The following is a 17,700-nucleotide window of genomic DNA, read 5'->3' as shown; positions in this document are numbered from 1 at the left end:
CTCAGAACTGAATGTGTTTCAGGGAAATATCCCAAGGTCAGCATTACTTTGCAACGCTGCAGATGCATCCAATGGGCTCCACGATCTGGCAGACTGAGGACCAAGAAAAAGCAGCATGTATCAAAGGCTTTGTTTTTTTGTTTTGGGGTTGGTTTTTATTGTTGTTGTTTTTGGTTTGTTGGGTTTTTTTGGTGACAGATGCTTTTATAACTGTTGTCAATATGATTTTCTTTGGGTCGAAGGTAAAGAAGCAAATACCTCCCACCTTCACCCCTCTGGTACTAGGGAAGCTTCTTCCCATTACATTTTCAAAGTCTTCTAACTCTCATTGCCTTCATGGCCCCCATGGCCATGAAAAAGTGACTTCTGCTGACCTACTGTCAGTGCATGGTCCAAGCTCAGCTAGCAAAATAGGCTGCAGAAAGACAACGTGACCAAACCTCAGTTGTATAGATCACATATCTGTGAGCCTTGCAATTCACTAATTCTTGTCCAACAGTAATTGCCTCGAACACCCAAGCTGTGTTGATTATCATATTCATTAAGATATAGCAAAAGATGCTGGTCATTACACAGTGATATAGGAAGAGACAATCCCTGAAATTAAAAGCTGGGAACAGAAAAAATCCCTAGATGTAAGAAGAACAAGGGCTTAGAACAAACAACAAAATTATATAGAATTAGAAGCAGCAAAGTGAGGATCAGGACACACAGTACTGCTTCCAGGATTAATTTGTTTTTTTTAAAGCTAGGTATCTTCAATGACTCTCTGCTCAGACAGTGCTAGTTCCATTTTTTTTAAGTACAGCGAAGATGTCCATTAGCCATTCTCACTCCCCTTCTGATCTCTGTTGGCATATTTGGCAATCACCATTGTAGCTTGCTTAATCTCCCTTTGTCCCCTACCTGCTGATTCCCCAAATGGGCCTCAGTTGAGCAACGTATATGATGATGCCAGCACAGATTCTGGGGGCTGAAGGATGATGCCGGGCAGATTTGGGAGCACGTCCTCTGCTTATCATGCACAAGGCTGATGGGAGAAGAGGAATCACTGGGTACAACATGCCATGGCACATGAACCCTCAGACAGCATGTGTAGACCACACCAAAGACGTGCATAGTTCAAGAGTTTCACACCAATGATTGCCTACAACTTCAGGATTGCTGTTAGGAACATTACCAATGTAATAATGAAAAATGGCTATTCTTCCACAGCCATGCATTCAACATACAGTACCCACTTAAATACATAAACACCTTTTCATAGACAAATATCTCTAAATAATGGGGAAAGAACTACAATATATCTTGAGCCACAGGCCTTCCACAGATACTGACCTTTGATTTTGATTTAGATGCTCTAAGTAATAAAGCTTGGCTCTACACCAAATCTGAATAAGAAAATCAAGCACTCTCTTGTCAAATTATAATTAATTTGCACTACAAAAAAAGAGTAGAAGTAAGCCAAGTGTTCTTTAAAAATGGTCTCTAGAATTCAAAACACACAATAAAATGTCCTACATCTTGAAAAACAGGCTGATCTTTTCCTGTCTTTTCGAGTTGATGATGCATCTTTCCACTCATTTAAAATATAAATTGAGTCTTAAGAAACAATAAGCTCTTCATTTTACATGAATGTTAAAGATTCAAAATTACAGCAGTAGGAGAGGAATATGATTCTGAAACATATCTGAAGTGAACTTTGCAGCACTGTCACTATTTGCTCCCCAAATCTGCTGTTTCACTTTTAAAAACATATATAATGTGACTGTAATTTACCTTCTTATTTTTGCATGTATGTTGAGAATGTGGCTTGCATACGCTTTCTGTATCTTTGCAGGCAAATTCAGGATCTTTGGATGTTTTATTAGAATTGACTATACCTTTCTGTATGTTTACTGAGAGTAAAGGAGCAGCACAAAGTTTTGATTACATTGTACGTTTCTTCCTTACAAGACACAAAGAGTCTTTAGCACAAATACATAAATACATTGAAATAAAACCGAACAAGAGTTGCGGAGGCATATTGCAAAGACTGCCATTGGATCTCACAGAATTAAACTAGCTGTTGGGCAAAGCTGACTTTCTAAGATTACACATGTACCACACACAAACCACCCCCACCATATGAAACTGTTCAGTATTGCCTCAGTATTTTTAAATTGTTTAAAAAAAAAGGTCAGGTTATTCTCTTTTTTTTTTTTTGAAGGCATGACTATCTTTTGTTATGCCTTTAAATATGTCCTTCCAAGACTCCTGACCCGTGATTATTGCTCTTAGACATTACATCAGTTGCAAATAATACGTAATGAAACCATAAATATTTCAGGTAGTCAACAAACCGTCTTCATTTGCAAAAATCACAATGACTTCTATCTGAAATGTGAGTCTTCAACCTGGTTTCTGCATTTTTACTTTTGCGTATGAGCTAATGTTTCAGAACACCTCTACTCTCCCAATAAGATGCAATACACAACGAACCATAATTTCAACACCTTTTTTCCTGAGTTTTCCCCTCAGATTATGGATACCGTCAGAGCAGAAGGATGGAAACATAAAAATCCTGCCTTCTCTATCTGCCAAAATATACCAAGAAGCACACATAACTGAGAATAATACAGTCTGCCAAAGATCCGATTGCCTGTTTGCTATAAGTGCTCTACTACAATCCAACATCTATTTCCACGACTACATAATCGAGCACATATTGTTCAGGTCTTCAGTAATTCCAGGAGTTAGATCTAAGAATATAACAAATTATATAATTTCCAGGTAACATTATCCAAAAGAGAATTTTCCTGTAAAACTCCCTTTGGAGTCACTTGAAATAGTACCCTCTGTGATGGAAGAGAGCTCAATAAAAGTCTTTATTCAATTTCAAAATACTAGTTTAGCACCGACTTTACCACCAACCTATATTTCTTGCAATGATGTATCTACAAAGGCCAGCATAAGGTTTGTTATCTTTTCTGATTGTGCTTTAAAATACATTTGGAAAGGAGCAAAATAAATGGATTAAGAACTGATTGTCTAATACTGAGAAGAACAGATTTTCTGCTCTGGGAAAATTTTCCAAGAGTAGTTCATCCATTTGTAAAAAGACTTTCCAGGAGACTGCCAGGAACTGCTTTTAACTGGTTCATCCTAGCTTTTAATAATTGATTTCACAAATTCCTCTCAATTCTCTCTACTTCCTGCACCTGAAAGTCTGAAAAGTGTTTACTGCCACTAAAGTTATGTCGTTGATAAAAAGAGCGAAATGTTTTGCATCAGAAAGGCTATCCCAACATCAGACAAATGACTTCTCTATAGCAGGAATTTGCTGTCACGGTTATGCCTGCATCCTCAGGTGGGACTTGCCAGCTCAGAAGTGGCAACGCAAGTTATTCTGGAGAAGGACAAAAAACGCCAGTAAGTGATGGACACATGATGGATTTGGCTACAGGGGAGATTTTTCACAGTCCTAACCAACCTTGCTATTCTGTTACTTTGTAGCATATTCATGGTTGAATCATCATCCAACCTCTCCAGGCTTGATGAATCTGAGTAAATACAAGATCAACCAACCAACCAACCAACCAACAAACAGGAGAAGCAATGGCATCGATAGCCATCTCGGATTAGCTACACCCATGTATGAACAGAATCCTTTTCATAAAACAGAATCTTAAAACACAAATAAAAATAAAAAAAAAAGCATTATAATTTATTCAAAAATAATCCTTACAGATTAACTATCCACAGTAGAAGAGGGCAAAGTAGATGTATTCAAGTGTACGGATAAGCTGTGGCCCATTTTGCTCTTAACCTAATTGGAAATCAATTACAGTTCATTTGCTGGCACCTCCAGAAACACTTGGGAAGGTCTTGAGACAAACCTTTCTGGAGCGTCTAGCTTAGCATTTCTGAAGGTGGAACTAACTGGTTTCCAATTTACTATGACTAACTAAAACCTTTTCAATAGTTAATCATTGCAGTCTTACACATGCTTCCTCCAAGACATTTTTAGAGATATAAATCAGCAAGAGTTAATTGGTTTAACTTCCCCAAGTGAAAAGTTACCCAAACTTTAAACCAAGGTTTAAAGTTCCACTTTCCCTACAAACCAGGAGTTCCAACAACCCTGTAACTTGACTGTAACACACCAGTCTTTGCTTAACCAGGATGCTATGTGATCTTCGGCAAGGTGTTGATTGGATAACAAAAGGATAGGTTTTACTTGTAACACAAGTCATTTTTCCATTATAGCTGGACATTCACAACCAATAACATTGTATAGAGCTTTGACAGCACATCCAGAAATCCATAGGCAATTTCACAGGTACTTAAGAGAGTCAGTAACTCTTTAGCTTATTCAAGTAGTCTACCAGTAACGAATGGAGGAGAGAGAGACACTTCATTTTACCACTGATATATTTTCCTAGAAATTGATATTTCCACACTGCATTGATGATTCTGCACATAGGTCTCTTCTGTGAGTGACTTTATAGAGCTATGACTACCTGCTATTGAATGTGGCTGCTGATGAGAATGGAATGACTGTAATGAGAGGAAAAAGTGTTTATCACATTGTCAAAAACGATAAGGTGATTTGCATAAGAATATCTATTATTTAAAGGTAATAACAAATCCAGTGTGTCTGTTCTGCACTACAAGAATTTAATGGTAATTATCACTTTGACTTCTGGAGTTGCCAGGAGTATTTTGGTCAAAACCTTGCATAATATAGTGCATTTTTATATTTACTTAAAGAGCCATGCTACGTAGATGATGGACTTCTTATCAGCTGAAACCCTAAATTCTATACAGAAGGGACGGCTGGCCAAATGTCAGGGATGACCGAGGTATAAATACCAGAGAAATAACAGATTTAATTTGCTTTACTTGGATTCACATCTTTTTCTTCCCTTTTCTGTTTTTAAATGTTTCCTTATACAAAATGACATGGTTCAGTGCACTTGAAAATTAAAGACTACCATACAAGATCAAGGGTTGAGTCTGTCCATTCATGAAAGGAAATTAAAATCACCACTAAAAGTCCCACTTTTTATTACACTGATAGAAACCACTCAGAAAATAGCAGAAGGAAGAAATATACTCAGTATTTAATTTACCTTTTTTTTTTTTTTCCCTCTGTTCTTTTCGGTTAATATGTTAAAACACGTATATATGCATAGTTAGACATTAGTCACCGGGTCCTGATCTTACTTACTCTGTCCGAGCCCCATCTGTACTGGATTGGAAACTCAGGCAGGTTACATATCTAGGCACAAACAGTAATGCTACTCAATACAAGGAATTCACAAGAATGAAATGATTCTGAGGCTAGTTAAATGATGTGTAGCATTAAACTGAACACAATATTAAAGACGTGTAGACTAATTATATTGAAAAGTGTTTTCCTTTTTCAACCTGAACAATTTTGACAATCACTGCAGGGTGTTGCCAGTGAATTACACTTGTCACTTCCCAGCTAAACTTTCTAAAACTTTACTCATGTTGTTCTTCTGTAACCTACTTTACAATGATTTAATCAATCTCCCTTAAACACATAAAAATGTAGTTTGCACTTCTTAAAATGTTTTATAATAGCACATTTAATAAAGCTAATTTAAATCCGCTAATTTATAGAGATTTGCCAGAGGCTTTGAAACTTCAGAAAATGTGTAAACTTAACAGTTCGGCTGCGATAACAGCTCAGACAGTGGAAATTAAGCCCTTTGCATTACAATCATGTTCAAAGTGGATTCCAAGTTTTATTGAAAAAAAAAAAAGTAGATTTCAAAAATATAGAAGAAAAACAAATTTACAAAAGATATTTCAGGGCTAAGATATATATTCACCCAAGTTTGTCTTTTCAGATCCATGTGCCACGATTCTTGAATTTGGTCACTACTCTGCCTCAACATCACAGCCCCAAACATACATTTAGGTCTCCAATTTTAAGACTACTTAGATTCTTTTTTACAAACAAATTTTGGACGAATAAGAGCAGAGTCTCTCATACAATAAACCTCTGACAGAGCTGTGAGATAGTGTGCTTAGGCCCATTAATTCTGGGTCCCTAATTCTAGTTGTCAGTCTTCCAGCTGATACTATATGTGTTTGGTACTGTCTGCTCTAACTTCTACCTCTTGAAACCAAGTGATAATAGATTATATGCCAGTGTGGGAATAGGCAGATTGGCTAGGATCCAGGCTGTATCCTGGGTGATAGCAAGAAGAAGCAGCAAAAAAGTATTCTCCTCTTCACAGGGATATATCAAGGAGTTTCATCTCTGCTAGAGGATTTCTTCATTTTATACATAGCATTTAGATGCCAAGGAAGAGATCATTGTCGTCATCTGATTTGCAGAAAATGTCAGCTTTCCTTGAAGACATAGTTGAAATTTTTAGGGCTACTGTTGCAGATCTCTCCGCAAATCGTTATATGGGAGAGGGCAGCAAGTCCTACCCTATGAAGACTCATACGGTGGCTGTCTTTTAAGGGATAGAACCTTGTCGCTTTGAACCTGAAGTTCAAGTCACCTTTTTAAATTTTTTTCCTCCTAATTGCATCAAAATATTCAGAAATGTAATCTGGAATATATTCTCAGACAAGGTTGTTTTAGTCTCTTCTCCTGTTTCAATGTTCTTTTGGTTCTGTCATTTCTTTCCCTCCTGCTTTTGTGCACTGAGAAACAGAATTAAGGTGTACTGCAACCAGTGGACGCTTGCATAAACAGCCTGCTTTGAATAAAACAGCGTAATCTCGGGACAGGAAGAACACATTCAGCTTTTGTGCCCAAATGCTAAAACATATAAGAGGTTCATTAAAGCATCACATTTTTGCTTTGAGAACACTGAGATGCAAGGGCTGTGAATAGCAGAAAAATGTGAATAAACTGAATTGGGAGCATAAAAGCACATTGATTCCCAGCTTCTAAAACCGCAGTCAAAGTGTTTTATATTTGTAATTTATTTAAGACTTTTTTTGGCAAATACATTTGTAATGAATCTCCTACACACATTTTTATGCACGAGAGCTTAAGTTTTCCAGGACTTCTGTAAAACAACTTTTACTGCATCAAATTACTGCATTCCTTGATCTCTACCAGCACACACTCACAGCAGCCAGCCACACTCAAACACAACGAACAGCTCTAGGATTTCAGAGCTCTGCAACAGACACTTCAAAAACATTTTTTAAAATTAAATTGTTGTGAAAAAGAAAGCAAATGTAACGGTTTTGCCCTGCCTCCTGCATTCCACAGCTGATGTTGACTTAAAATTAACACCATCTTCTGCAATACTTGTATTTCCATGTGAAACTTCTTCATAGAGAATTCATGCAGAATCGTGAGCTGTCAGCTCTGATCGCATTCACCAGCACACAGGCTTTAGACTCTATTTCATAATAGGAAAAGATGGCCAGCATTTTCCTGACAGAAGTATCGTATATTTTTCAGTCAGTAAAAATTACAGAGAGAGCTCATTGTCGATGCATTTCCCATAGATTATGAGGACTGCAAATTATCAGACAAGAATTTTTTTGGTACGTGGAACAAAAGCTAGCACAATCTGCAGAACTTATTAACTAATCGGTTTTTAAATCCCATGCTGCCGACATGGTCAGAGTACCCTATACATTGATCTAATTCCAAAAGCACAGTAATCTTTATGCTGCAAGAATTACAGTTTCGTGTGCCATAGCATACACTGCAAAAAAGAAAAAAAGAAAAAAAAAAAAGGCATGTGCTGAACACACACAAAATATGCAGGATGGAAAAAGACCAAATGTAATTAAAGCTTATATGAAACCAGACATTCCTATTTGCAGAGCTCTGGCTGCATTTCTATGAGAAAGAATGCACAGAATTTCAAATCATGCTCTATTTAGACAATGTCAGAAAAAAAACACATTCCCCCCCCCCCTCCCCAACTCCCCCACCCCAAGACTCCAAAAGGCAAATCTCATCATCAGAATTACAGAGAAAAAGCAATCCAAAGATACTGGTTTACATATTCCTTCCCAAACCAAGAAATCAAGTATCTCCCTCTCCCAGCTAATAGCTTATAAATTCAGACTTTAAACAAAAGCAAAAAAAAAAAAAAAAAAAAAAAAAGAAGAATCCTAATTCTCCAGCTTCCTACTTAGCACTGCCTCGCCGTTGATGATTTGTGCGGCTGTGTGTGCGTGCCTGTTTGAGAAATGGCGAGATAGGCTTAAAGTATTTTCCATTTCATCAAAGAGCATATATTACTTTCCTGGTTCGCTCAAATGTTGGTTTTATGCCCACCCCTTTTCAATCTGCCCATGTCTGAGATGCACAGTGCAGGCGTACAATCATGAGCAGCTTACGACACTCAGTGAACACTAGGTGCCTCTGCATGCTCTAGCAACATACTGCTCAGCTGAAGGGAAGGGATTCTTGCTGTCTCTCTCTGCTCTAAGCATCACCTAACAAGCAAAGCGAACAAAGAATGGGAAATAAAGCTACCCTTAGCCGGTCAGTGAATGAAGGGTAATCTCTCTATGGAGTAAAGGTTGTGCCGGTCAATGGTCGTTGCAAATGATGGACATTAAACAGATTGACAAATCCTGTGGAGTCGTTAGTAAAGAGTTTGGAGTTTTTTTCACGCCACAGTGTTAACTGCAGAGAAAAGGACAGAGGGAGAAGGAGAAGATCAAGCTCATGTACATAGTTCTGAAACTTGCAGGTCCTAGGAGTCAGCTAAAAAGCTAGCTGGACAAGCCTTTCGCTCTTTGAGCAGAAGCGAAGTGAGACATTGTGAGCTTGCCAGCCTTGCACAAAATTGAAAGGGACTGAATTTGTAGCACAGAGGGGTCTTTTTTAGCTCTGCATATAATTAGTCCAAACACAAAGGAAGCAACTGAATGGAGGTTGTCACTCTCTGGAAAAGGGTGGGTAAGACACTTTTTAATTAAATTCTTTCATGAAGAAAGATTTTTTTTTCTTTGCTGCAGCATTTAACATGAACAAAATCACTATCATTTTACCTTTGAATGTCTGTGAACTTTAATGCTGCACAGCTCCTGCATGCTGTAAAGTGAAATATTTGCCTCTGTGTTTGTTCTGTTTGCTGTTTTGCTTTGGTTTTCTGGCTTTGTTTTGTTTTTTGCTTTTTTCCCTTAAATAAAATATGATGTAGAATTTGAAAAGATTCAATGGACATTCTCAAGCATATTTGGAAATATTCTTGCTAATGGATTTCCTTCTTATCGGTCTCTGTTTAAACTGGCTGCTGAGGAAGCCCCCGGGGTTGATATTGTGTACGCTGGGTATCTTTTCTAAAATGCTTCCAGCCGTGAATAGTGGGTGTCCACAGCTATGTCGGTGTGAGGGCAGGCTTTTGTACTGTGAATCACTGAATCTTACAGAGATGCCTCGCAACCTGTCGGGCATGATGGGCTTGTCTCTGCGGTACAACAGCCTTTCAGAGCTGCATGATGGACAGTTCACAGGGTTAATGCAGCTCACGTGGCTCTATCTGGATCACAATCACATTTGCTCAGTGGAGGGGAATGCCTTTCAAAAATTGCGGCGAGTTAAAGAGCTCACCCTGAGTTCCAACAAAATAACCCAACTGCCCAACACCACTTTCCGACCCATGCCAAACTTGCGCAGTGTGGATTTATCATACAACAACCTACAGTCTTTGGAGCCTGACCTGTTTCACGGGCTGAGAAAACTAACAACTTTGCACATGCGGTCGAACGCCATCAAGTTCGTGCCAGTGAGAATTTTTCAGGACTGTCGCAGCCTGAAGTTTCTAGACATAGGATACAATCAGTTAAAGAGCCTGGCTCGAAACTCTTTTGCAGGCTTGTTCAAACTCACTGAGCTGCACCTCGAGCACAATGACTTGGTGAAGGTGAATTTAGCCCATTTTCCCAGGCTCATCTCCCTGCACTCCCTCTGCTTGCGAAGGAATAAAGTTACCATCGTAGTAAATACTTTGGACTGGATATGGCAACTTGAAAAAATGGATCTCTCCGGCAACGAAATCGAATACATCGAACCTCATGTTTTCGAAAGCGTACCTCACCTCAAATCCCTGCAGCTGGACTCCAACCGGCTGACCTACATCGACTCCCGAGTCCTTGACTCCTGGAAGTCCCTCACTAGCATCAGCCTTTCTGCAAATGCCTGGGATTGCAGCCGTAACGTTTGCGCCCTGGCCTCCTGGCTGAGCAACTTCAAGGGTCGCTACGACAGCAATCTGCTCTGTGCCACCCCTGAGTACGCACAGGGCGAGGATGTTTTGGACGCGGTGTACGCTTTTCACTTGTGTGAAGACGCGGCAGACCCAACGAGTGTTAACACCCTCTCCACAGTAACGAACAACAGCGACCAAACGTTCAGCTACGGCTCTGCCACCGCCACGTACGACGTGCAGGACAGCGAAGGGGACCAAACAACATATGCCATAACCGTGACCATGCCCAGCGAGAACTCGGAGAACGCCGTTCAGATTCACAAGGTGGTGACGGGGACCATGGCACTGATTTTTTCCTTCCTCATCGTGGTTTTAGTGTTGTACGTCTCCTGGAAGTGCTTTCCAGCCAGCTTAAGGCAACTAAGACAGTGCTTTGTAACACAGCGCAGAAAGCAGAAGCAAAAACAGACCATGCATCAAATGGCTGCCATGTCAGCCCAGGAGTATTACGTTGATTACAAACCCAACCACATTGAGGGAGCCCTGGTGATCATTAATGAGTACGGATCTTGTTCCTGTCACCAGCAGCCAGCGAGGGAATGCGAGGTGTGATTTGCCTTGGGGATTTAAACAGTGTGCAACCAAATAACAGCGTGCAGGCAGACAGTGGCACGGGGGGGATTGCTGTGCTTTGCTGGTGGTTTCCGACGTGCTCCTCTGCCGAAATTGTTAAGAGGAGCTGTCTGAAAGACTTGATATTTTAGCTTTATTGTGTCTTAAAAATCTTCAGGACAGTCAATCTTAAGATTTCATTTGCTAATACTCCCTTTGAAGATCTGTCAATATTCAGGAATCTGAGAGTGTAAAAAGGTACCAATTATTGATCTTTTGTAAACTAAGAAAACTGTTTAAAATAAAAAAAAATAGCATTTACAGTTTTTACAGACTGGTGTATATTACATGAATTGTTCCCTGTATACAAAATGCAACAGTTTAACCTCTTTTTCTCTTCATACTGAGTGTTGAAATGAAAGTCTAGGAGCAAAGAAGCCACGTAAAATAGCAAGCTTAAAATTAACCAGATGGCTTCCCATTGTAATTAGTACACATTCGCTTACATCATGTTACTGAAGATATGAAGCATGACACTGAAATTCTATTTTTGTTAATGTGCTACCTGTAACTGGATGTCAGTACAACAAGGAGCCAGTGCACCTCAGAAAGGCTAAAGTTTTGACCGTGTCCCTGGGGCGGGATTTCTGAGGATTTTTAAGTACAGTTCACTTGTTAGTTGCTGTAAGATCCATAAAAACTGCATCATAACCCCTAAAAGTATTTTGTATCAAACCTGATCATATTGCAAAGTCTTACTCAAAAGAAAAAACAGCAAACAACAAAAGTCAAACCAAAACACTGCCAAAAAAAAAGTGCTTATCATCTTTTTTTTTTTTAAACAAGAAAGTCAAAAAAATCTAAATTTAAGGGCTTTTACTAGCATTTCCCACTATTATGCTTGTTTTGATATATACCGAGAGCAAAGAAACCCTTGCTTTGTGCACTGTGGTGCCATGGTGAATGGAGAAGAGCAAAAGCTATTCGGTTCTCAGTGGTGAAACCTGTGTGTGTTGCAAGAGTAAAACCTCAGCTGTAACACTCAGAGTCAGAGAGTTGTTAGAACATACTTCTGGGTCCTATAGGAAACTGCTAGCAAAGCCTGTCTCATGTCCCTTACTTTCACCACCAGCCTTCACTAACAAAACAAGTCTAAAATTTCTGCAGAGGCTGAAAGTATACAAACCCTCCTTACTAATGACTGATAAATGGACTTGATGGATATGAGCACTGATTTAATAATGTAGAATCACACAGCTGTTTTATTTGACTGCCCTTAAATAAAGGCTTCCTTTCCTTGTATTTCGGATTTTTCATTCCAGTATGTGAACAACCTACTGATTGATCTTTTCAACAACTCCTCTCATACTAATGAAGATGAGGTAGTTTTATAACATCAGGCAGAGCATCTTGAATTTTTTTTCATACAGCATTCCATGCTAATAAAATGTTACAGATAATGAATTGGGTAACATTTTTATGCTTTGTACGTATTTCTCTATCCTTAGGTTACCACCAATAGAGGAAAAAATCAGAAATCTAACATATATTTTAATTTAACAAAGGTTTTTTTCTTTTTTTATAGCATCAAAGTACCACCTACTCTTAAAAGGCTACAGCAGACTTATAAACGCAGAGAATAGGCACAGAACAAACCATTTTTTTTTCCTGCATAGTAGGTTTTAGCCATTAATTTTAAACACAAGGGGTGAATTTAAATTTTTTTTCTGACTGACACTATTTTTAAGGAGTCAGAACTTATTTTTCTCTATTTGGTACATCTCATCCTGTTTAATATTAAATATGACAATAGCTTTTAAATCAAAATTTTTATTTAGTGAGATGATAATGTCATCTGTGAAAGCAATGAGATTATGTATTGGGAGAGGACTTTTTCATAGAAAATTTGATGAAAATCAACTGCTTTTTTACTAAAGCCACTAAAAATTCACCCACAGCTTTGAAACAAGCTAGCACTGTTAAAACTAGGCTTTTCTCTCTTGAAACAAATGCACATTTCTGTTTCTATGCCTCAAACCCATAAGGGCCTGATCCATCCAGGAACTCCCAAGTGACCTGAGGGGTTGAGTGTCCAGATATGAACCTAACAGTGAGGGCAGAGAGTAGGTAAGGAGCCCCTTGTTTCTTTGGGTGCCCGATGACATTTTATGAGAAAATATTTTATGCCATTCTAACTGAGGGCCAAAATGTATGTCTTTTCCCCATTAAACCCTTCTCTGAAATCAATAGGGAATTTAACCATGAAAAATTGGCTCTCTAACTTTGGACTACTTATACGTTCCTCAAATCAACATACAGCACCGCAACCAGAAGGACTGAATGCAGCTAGTTGCCAGGAAACTTCCAAACCCACCCAAGATTGTTACAATATTGTCTGCATACAGTAAAAAAAAAAAAAAAAAAAAGAATTAGCTTTATTTCTATAGCGACCCCCCTGTTGCTATGAGGAACCGTATTGGTGCGGTCGTGGTTTTACCCCTGTAAATCTGATGCAAGACTGATACTGACACACAATCATCCTGTGGTTGTATTTCTATGTATTTTTAGCATATTTGTGGGTTGTATTTTAAACACACTAGTGATTGCACCCCTCTGGAATTATTCCTGCTGTTTATTGGTGTTAGCAACCTCAAGCTATGTTTGCAAAGACGTGAGCAATTCCGCCTTTGGAATTTATTCACCTCTGTGCTTCATGCACCTTGCATTGACAGCTCAAGTAAACTGAACAGAACATTTTTCTTTAAAGGTGCAGTGATTTCCTAAGTGAGAGCTGATTTTGGTATTGCCTGTTGCCATTTCTCCTGAAGAGAGGTAATGACCACCAATGACTTGCCACCCTTAGCAGGATGATGGATGGATCCTCCATATAGAGCACAGCATTTATTAAATTTCAGAAAACAATACATTTCAAAATCCTCATTCAGAAATCTTTTCTAAGGGGAGTATCTTCTGGAGACAAGCTCCTCATGATCTCCAGAGGATATCTGGAGATCTGGATACCGTCTGAATATCTACTGGTGGATATCTACTGGACCCCTCTTGGTGTCACTGCTATTACATGGCAGGAAGGTACTCCACACCTGAAAGTTTGCATGAAAAATATATGGACTGTAAAGAAATAAAGGAGCAAGTGTTTCATTTCAATACAGCTAGTGCAAATCCAGTTATTCATCCTGCTCCAGGCTGCTCGCATTAGTATATATGAGAGTTGTTATATTTGTACTGTATTTATAGCAACTGCAGGGACAAATTTTCCCTAACTCTTTCTTCCAAATTTCATGTTCACCAACTGTCCAGAGATATGTCATTCCCTCTCTGATGATGCCCTTATTCTGGCTTATGAAATGGCTTCAAAAAAAAAAGAAAAGGAACAACAATAACAAAAAAGATGCTTTCGGGGTTAGTTGTGACAGTTTGTTGTTCAGAAGATGCTTGGGGAATATCGAAGGGATGAAAATATTTTAAATATTCCTCTTTTAATGTTCCACTTAATAGGACTAATCTTTTTATGATTAGGTAATTAACATTATTTTATTTTTATTTAAGTGTCTTTTAACATACAAGACAGGGAGAAATGCAAGCAAAAGAACTACCTTTTTTGAAGATGGTTAACACTACCAGTGTTATAGATCTCTAATATGCAATCTCTTGCTGCTAACATCAATACACACTCACAGTGCACCCAGTGATGAAGGAACTGTTGCTGTGTATGCTTTGAATGTATATAAGGGATGATTTATTTTCCTTTCTGTCTTTTTCCTTCCTTTCTGTACTACTTTAAAAAAAAGAAAAAAGTTATATGAAACCACAGAATCAATGCTAATGTACCACATTCTGTTTCTGCCCTGAATATATAAAATACAAAGAAATTCTGTGTTAAAGCTGCAAATTCCCTCCTTTACCACGCTGTTTGAGTACTGCAGGGGGTTAGACCGAGGGGATGCTCTGTTCCTCCATGTGCACAGCAATAGCTAGATGCTCTGTACCAGTCTGAAGATGCAGTCCCACGCCTGGTTCATAACTGCCTTGCCACAGAAAGATCATTAATGATACCTCAGCATATTTTTGTATGCTTTAATATATTCTGTATGTTTTTATGGCTAAGACTTTGAGGGGCACTTGAAATGAGCCTATTTGATCATTTTTCTTTGGTTTTGATAAAAAGCCCCACATTTGCTTTTGAGATGGACTAAATTTGTTTCTTGTATGTGTCTTTTTCTGCATTAGTAGCAAAAGGACACCCTGAATACCCCTCCCTTTCCCCTCAGCTTCTCCAATGGCATTCAGAACGGCAAATAAGGAGTATTAAACTAGGAAGCTTATTTCTTGTGCTATAATAATAATAACAGTAATAATAATAAAAGAAATGGAGAAGAGACAAAAGATGAGAGAAAAGACTGGAGTAACGACAACTAAATCAGGTTGTTGCTCGCTCCCTTTGCTTTTTCTTTTTTAAAGATGAAAAATCTAAAGGACTAGCACAGATGAAAAGCCAAGACTGAAGGTGGGTGGAGAAAGCAGTTTTAAAAACTGAGCAAGCAGGGATGAAACAGCTTCTGGCAAGGAGGGTACAACACTAAATAGCTTCATTGAGCAAGAAAGAGAAAAAGAAAGGGTGAAGGAACAGGATGAAAGGGAAGACCAGAACCGGTGAGAAGGCAAGGGGACCACTGGGCACACACGGAAAACAAGATTTCTCAGTGCCTTCACCTCCCACATTGAAACTGTGGCAAGGACAACAGCAGAGATTTAAGAAAGATACCCAGCATCTCTCTCTGCCTCTCTTTTTCTCCCTGTCTTTTCAAACTCACAGTCACACACAAACACTCTCATTTACAGAGGCGCAGACGGACATGCTTTCCCAAACACACACGCACGCAACCCCGTCATTTCCTCAGCCGCCTCCCTGTTCCCTGGGAGCACAATGTCCCCCTCATCCATCATTTTGTTCGCTGAACTCCAGCAGTGTGCCTCTTCCCCTAATTTTTTTGGCTGGACTTCTTAGCTACCCTAGTCACAGCTCACAACAGACTTTCTAGAAAATCAGACCTTTCTACCCAAAATATCTCTTCTGTTTCCCCATCCCTTAAGAAACCCTCTGTTAGAGAGAGGGGTGATCTTGAGCCATAGCAGATTCTCCTACTAATTATATCCACACTCATTCTCCCTTATATTCAGTTTTCATATTCACAGCTATTACGACAAACAGATCTGAGATACTTTAGCTGTGTTCAGTTTATCATTATGCACCAAGGTTACGCTTTTCCTTGACCTGCTCAAACCACTCTAATATTAACAAATTGAGCATTTATATGGGTTCCTTTCCAAGTATGAAGTTGATTAGGAATTTAGGATATGCCGGTGATTTAAAGATTAACCTTTCATGTAATTACTGACATAAACCAGAGCCATTAAGGTATTAGAAACAACTATTCAGAGTGTATTCCACATAAAAAAAAAATCACGTTTAGAGCCATGCAAAAGACTTTCCATACCAGCCAATTTTTTTTTTTTTTTTTTTTTTTTTTTACAGCAGAAAAACCTGGTGAAAGGAAAGGAGTAAGCGCAGTCTACCTGTAAAGTTATGTAGAGGAAAGCACAGCTACAAAAATATTACAGAAACCAAGCAACAATCTTCTGCTGGCAAGACACAGCCTGTAATTGGGTGGGTGGCTGTGAAGATCCAAGATGAATGCTGCAGAGCACTGCAATTTTATTGCGGTGTGTCTGCTTTAAAGTGAACACATTTGCAATGAAACCTGTATTTCCGTGAGAACAGGGCAATTGTTTTTGTTATAAAGATAACGTCACTTGTTGTCATTCAGACACAATTATTCAGCCTTTAAACCAATTACTGTTCTTATTCGCTTTTGCTGGTGTGATAGTTTGGTGAGACAGTCAAATGTAACAGGCTGCACTGAATGGAGTTTGAGTTCAAAGTACTCAGATTTGTATTACAAGAGAAGAAACTCAGTGTAAAATAAACATCAGCTTTTCACCTTTTCCTCCACCTCTCTTCCCCAAAATCCAGATATGTACATCACTTATAGAAATTAGAGAAAATTGGCAGTGGCCAAAGGATAATATTATGTGAGCCTGTGCTTTGCAAAGAGCACCTACTATTCTGCTAAGGCACTTTTTATTTTAAACCATTTCACTGCTCTCATGTTCTTCACATCCTCACCAGACACAGCGACTACCGCCAGAAAGATGTCTTTCAACACGGGTGCTATGGGAACATGACCAATTCGGTTCCATTTCTGAGCTAACAAAGACTAAATCCAAGATTTCAAAGGTAACGGGTAAGTATAAAAATCTACTTCATCACTGAATTACCATTTTTAGCACAGCAGATTTCTCTGACTGACATGGTTAGACAGTAAGCCTGGTCGTTCATTTATTACAAACTTTCTTCTGGCCTTTTTCATGATGTATCTTCCTCCTAATAGCAAACCGGAGCACGACACCGGAGAGAGCACTAAAAATTGTATTTTCAGTAAAATCTGAGATTAAAAAAAAATGCATGGACATACCAAATTGATTTAAGGGTTTATCCAATGAAGGATGCAGCTTATATATACAAAACCTCCCTGAAGTAGCACACCTCTGTACCCTAGTGGTTACAATAAGATACAAGCAAACATCCTCCTAATAGCTGGGGGACTCAAACTGGAAACAGATTTCTGAATATCTTTTAAAATATATACTTTCCCTCTAATTTTTATCCCTTTTTACCCCCCTCTCCCATTTTTCATTCCCAGAACCTCACAAGCAGAGTGAATCAAAAAGGGGGGGAGGGAAGAGGGAAACCCTGAAAATCCCAAACTAAACTGCAACAACAGTCCACAACTGTTGAATTCCAGAAGTTTTCATTCTTTTAAGGACTGTCAGCCCTTTGAAACACACC

General features: G+C 38.8%; 2 protein-coding genes across 4 annotated transcripts in view; one reads left to right on the top strand and one right to left on the bottom strand.

Annotated features, from left to right (window-relative positions):
- CTNNA2 (catenin alpha 2) overlaps positions 1–17,700 on the bottom strand; it is a 516,068-nt gene that overhangs the window by 157,538 nt on the left and 340,830 nt on the right. The gene's annotated exons all lie outside the window — the stretch shown is intronic.
- LRRTM1 (leucine rich repeat transmembrane neuronal 1) lies at positions 8,317–11,098 on the top strand. The gene has a single exon (XM_074587255.1). It carries the CDS (start codon positions 9,207–9,209, stop codon positions 10,770–10,772), a length of 1,566 nt encoding a protein of 521 aa, XP_074443356.1. The 5' UTR covers positions 8,317–9,206; the 3' UTR covers positions 10,773–11,098.

Source organism: Larus michahellis, chromosome 5 (assembly GCF_964199755.1).
Source record: "Larus michahellis chromosome 5, bLarMic1.1, whole genome shotgun sequence".
NCBI classification, from domain to species: domain Eukaryota; kingdom Metazoa; phylum Chordata; class Aves; order Charadriiformes; family Laridae; genus Larus; species Larus michahellis.
Note: the sequence above shows the minus strand (reverse complement) of the source record. Positions and strands in the feature narration are given on the sequence as shown.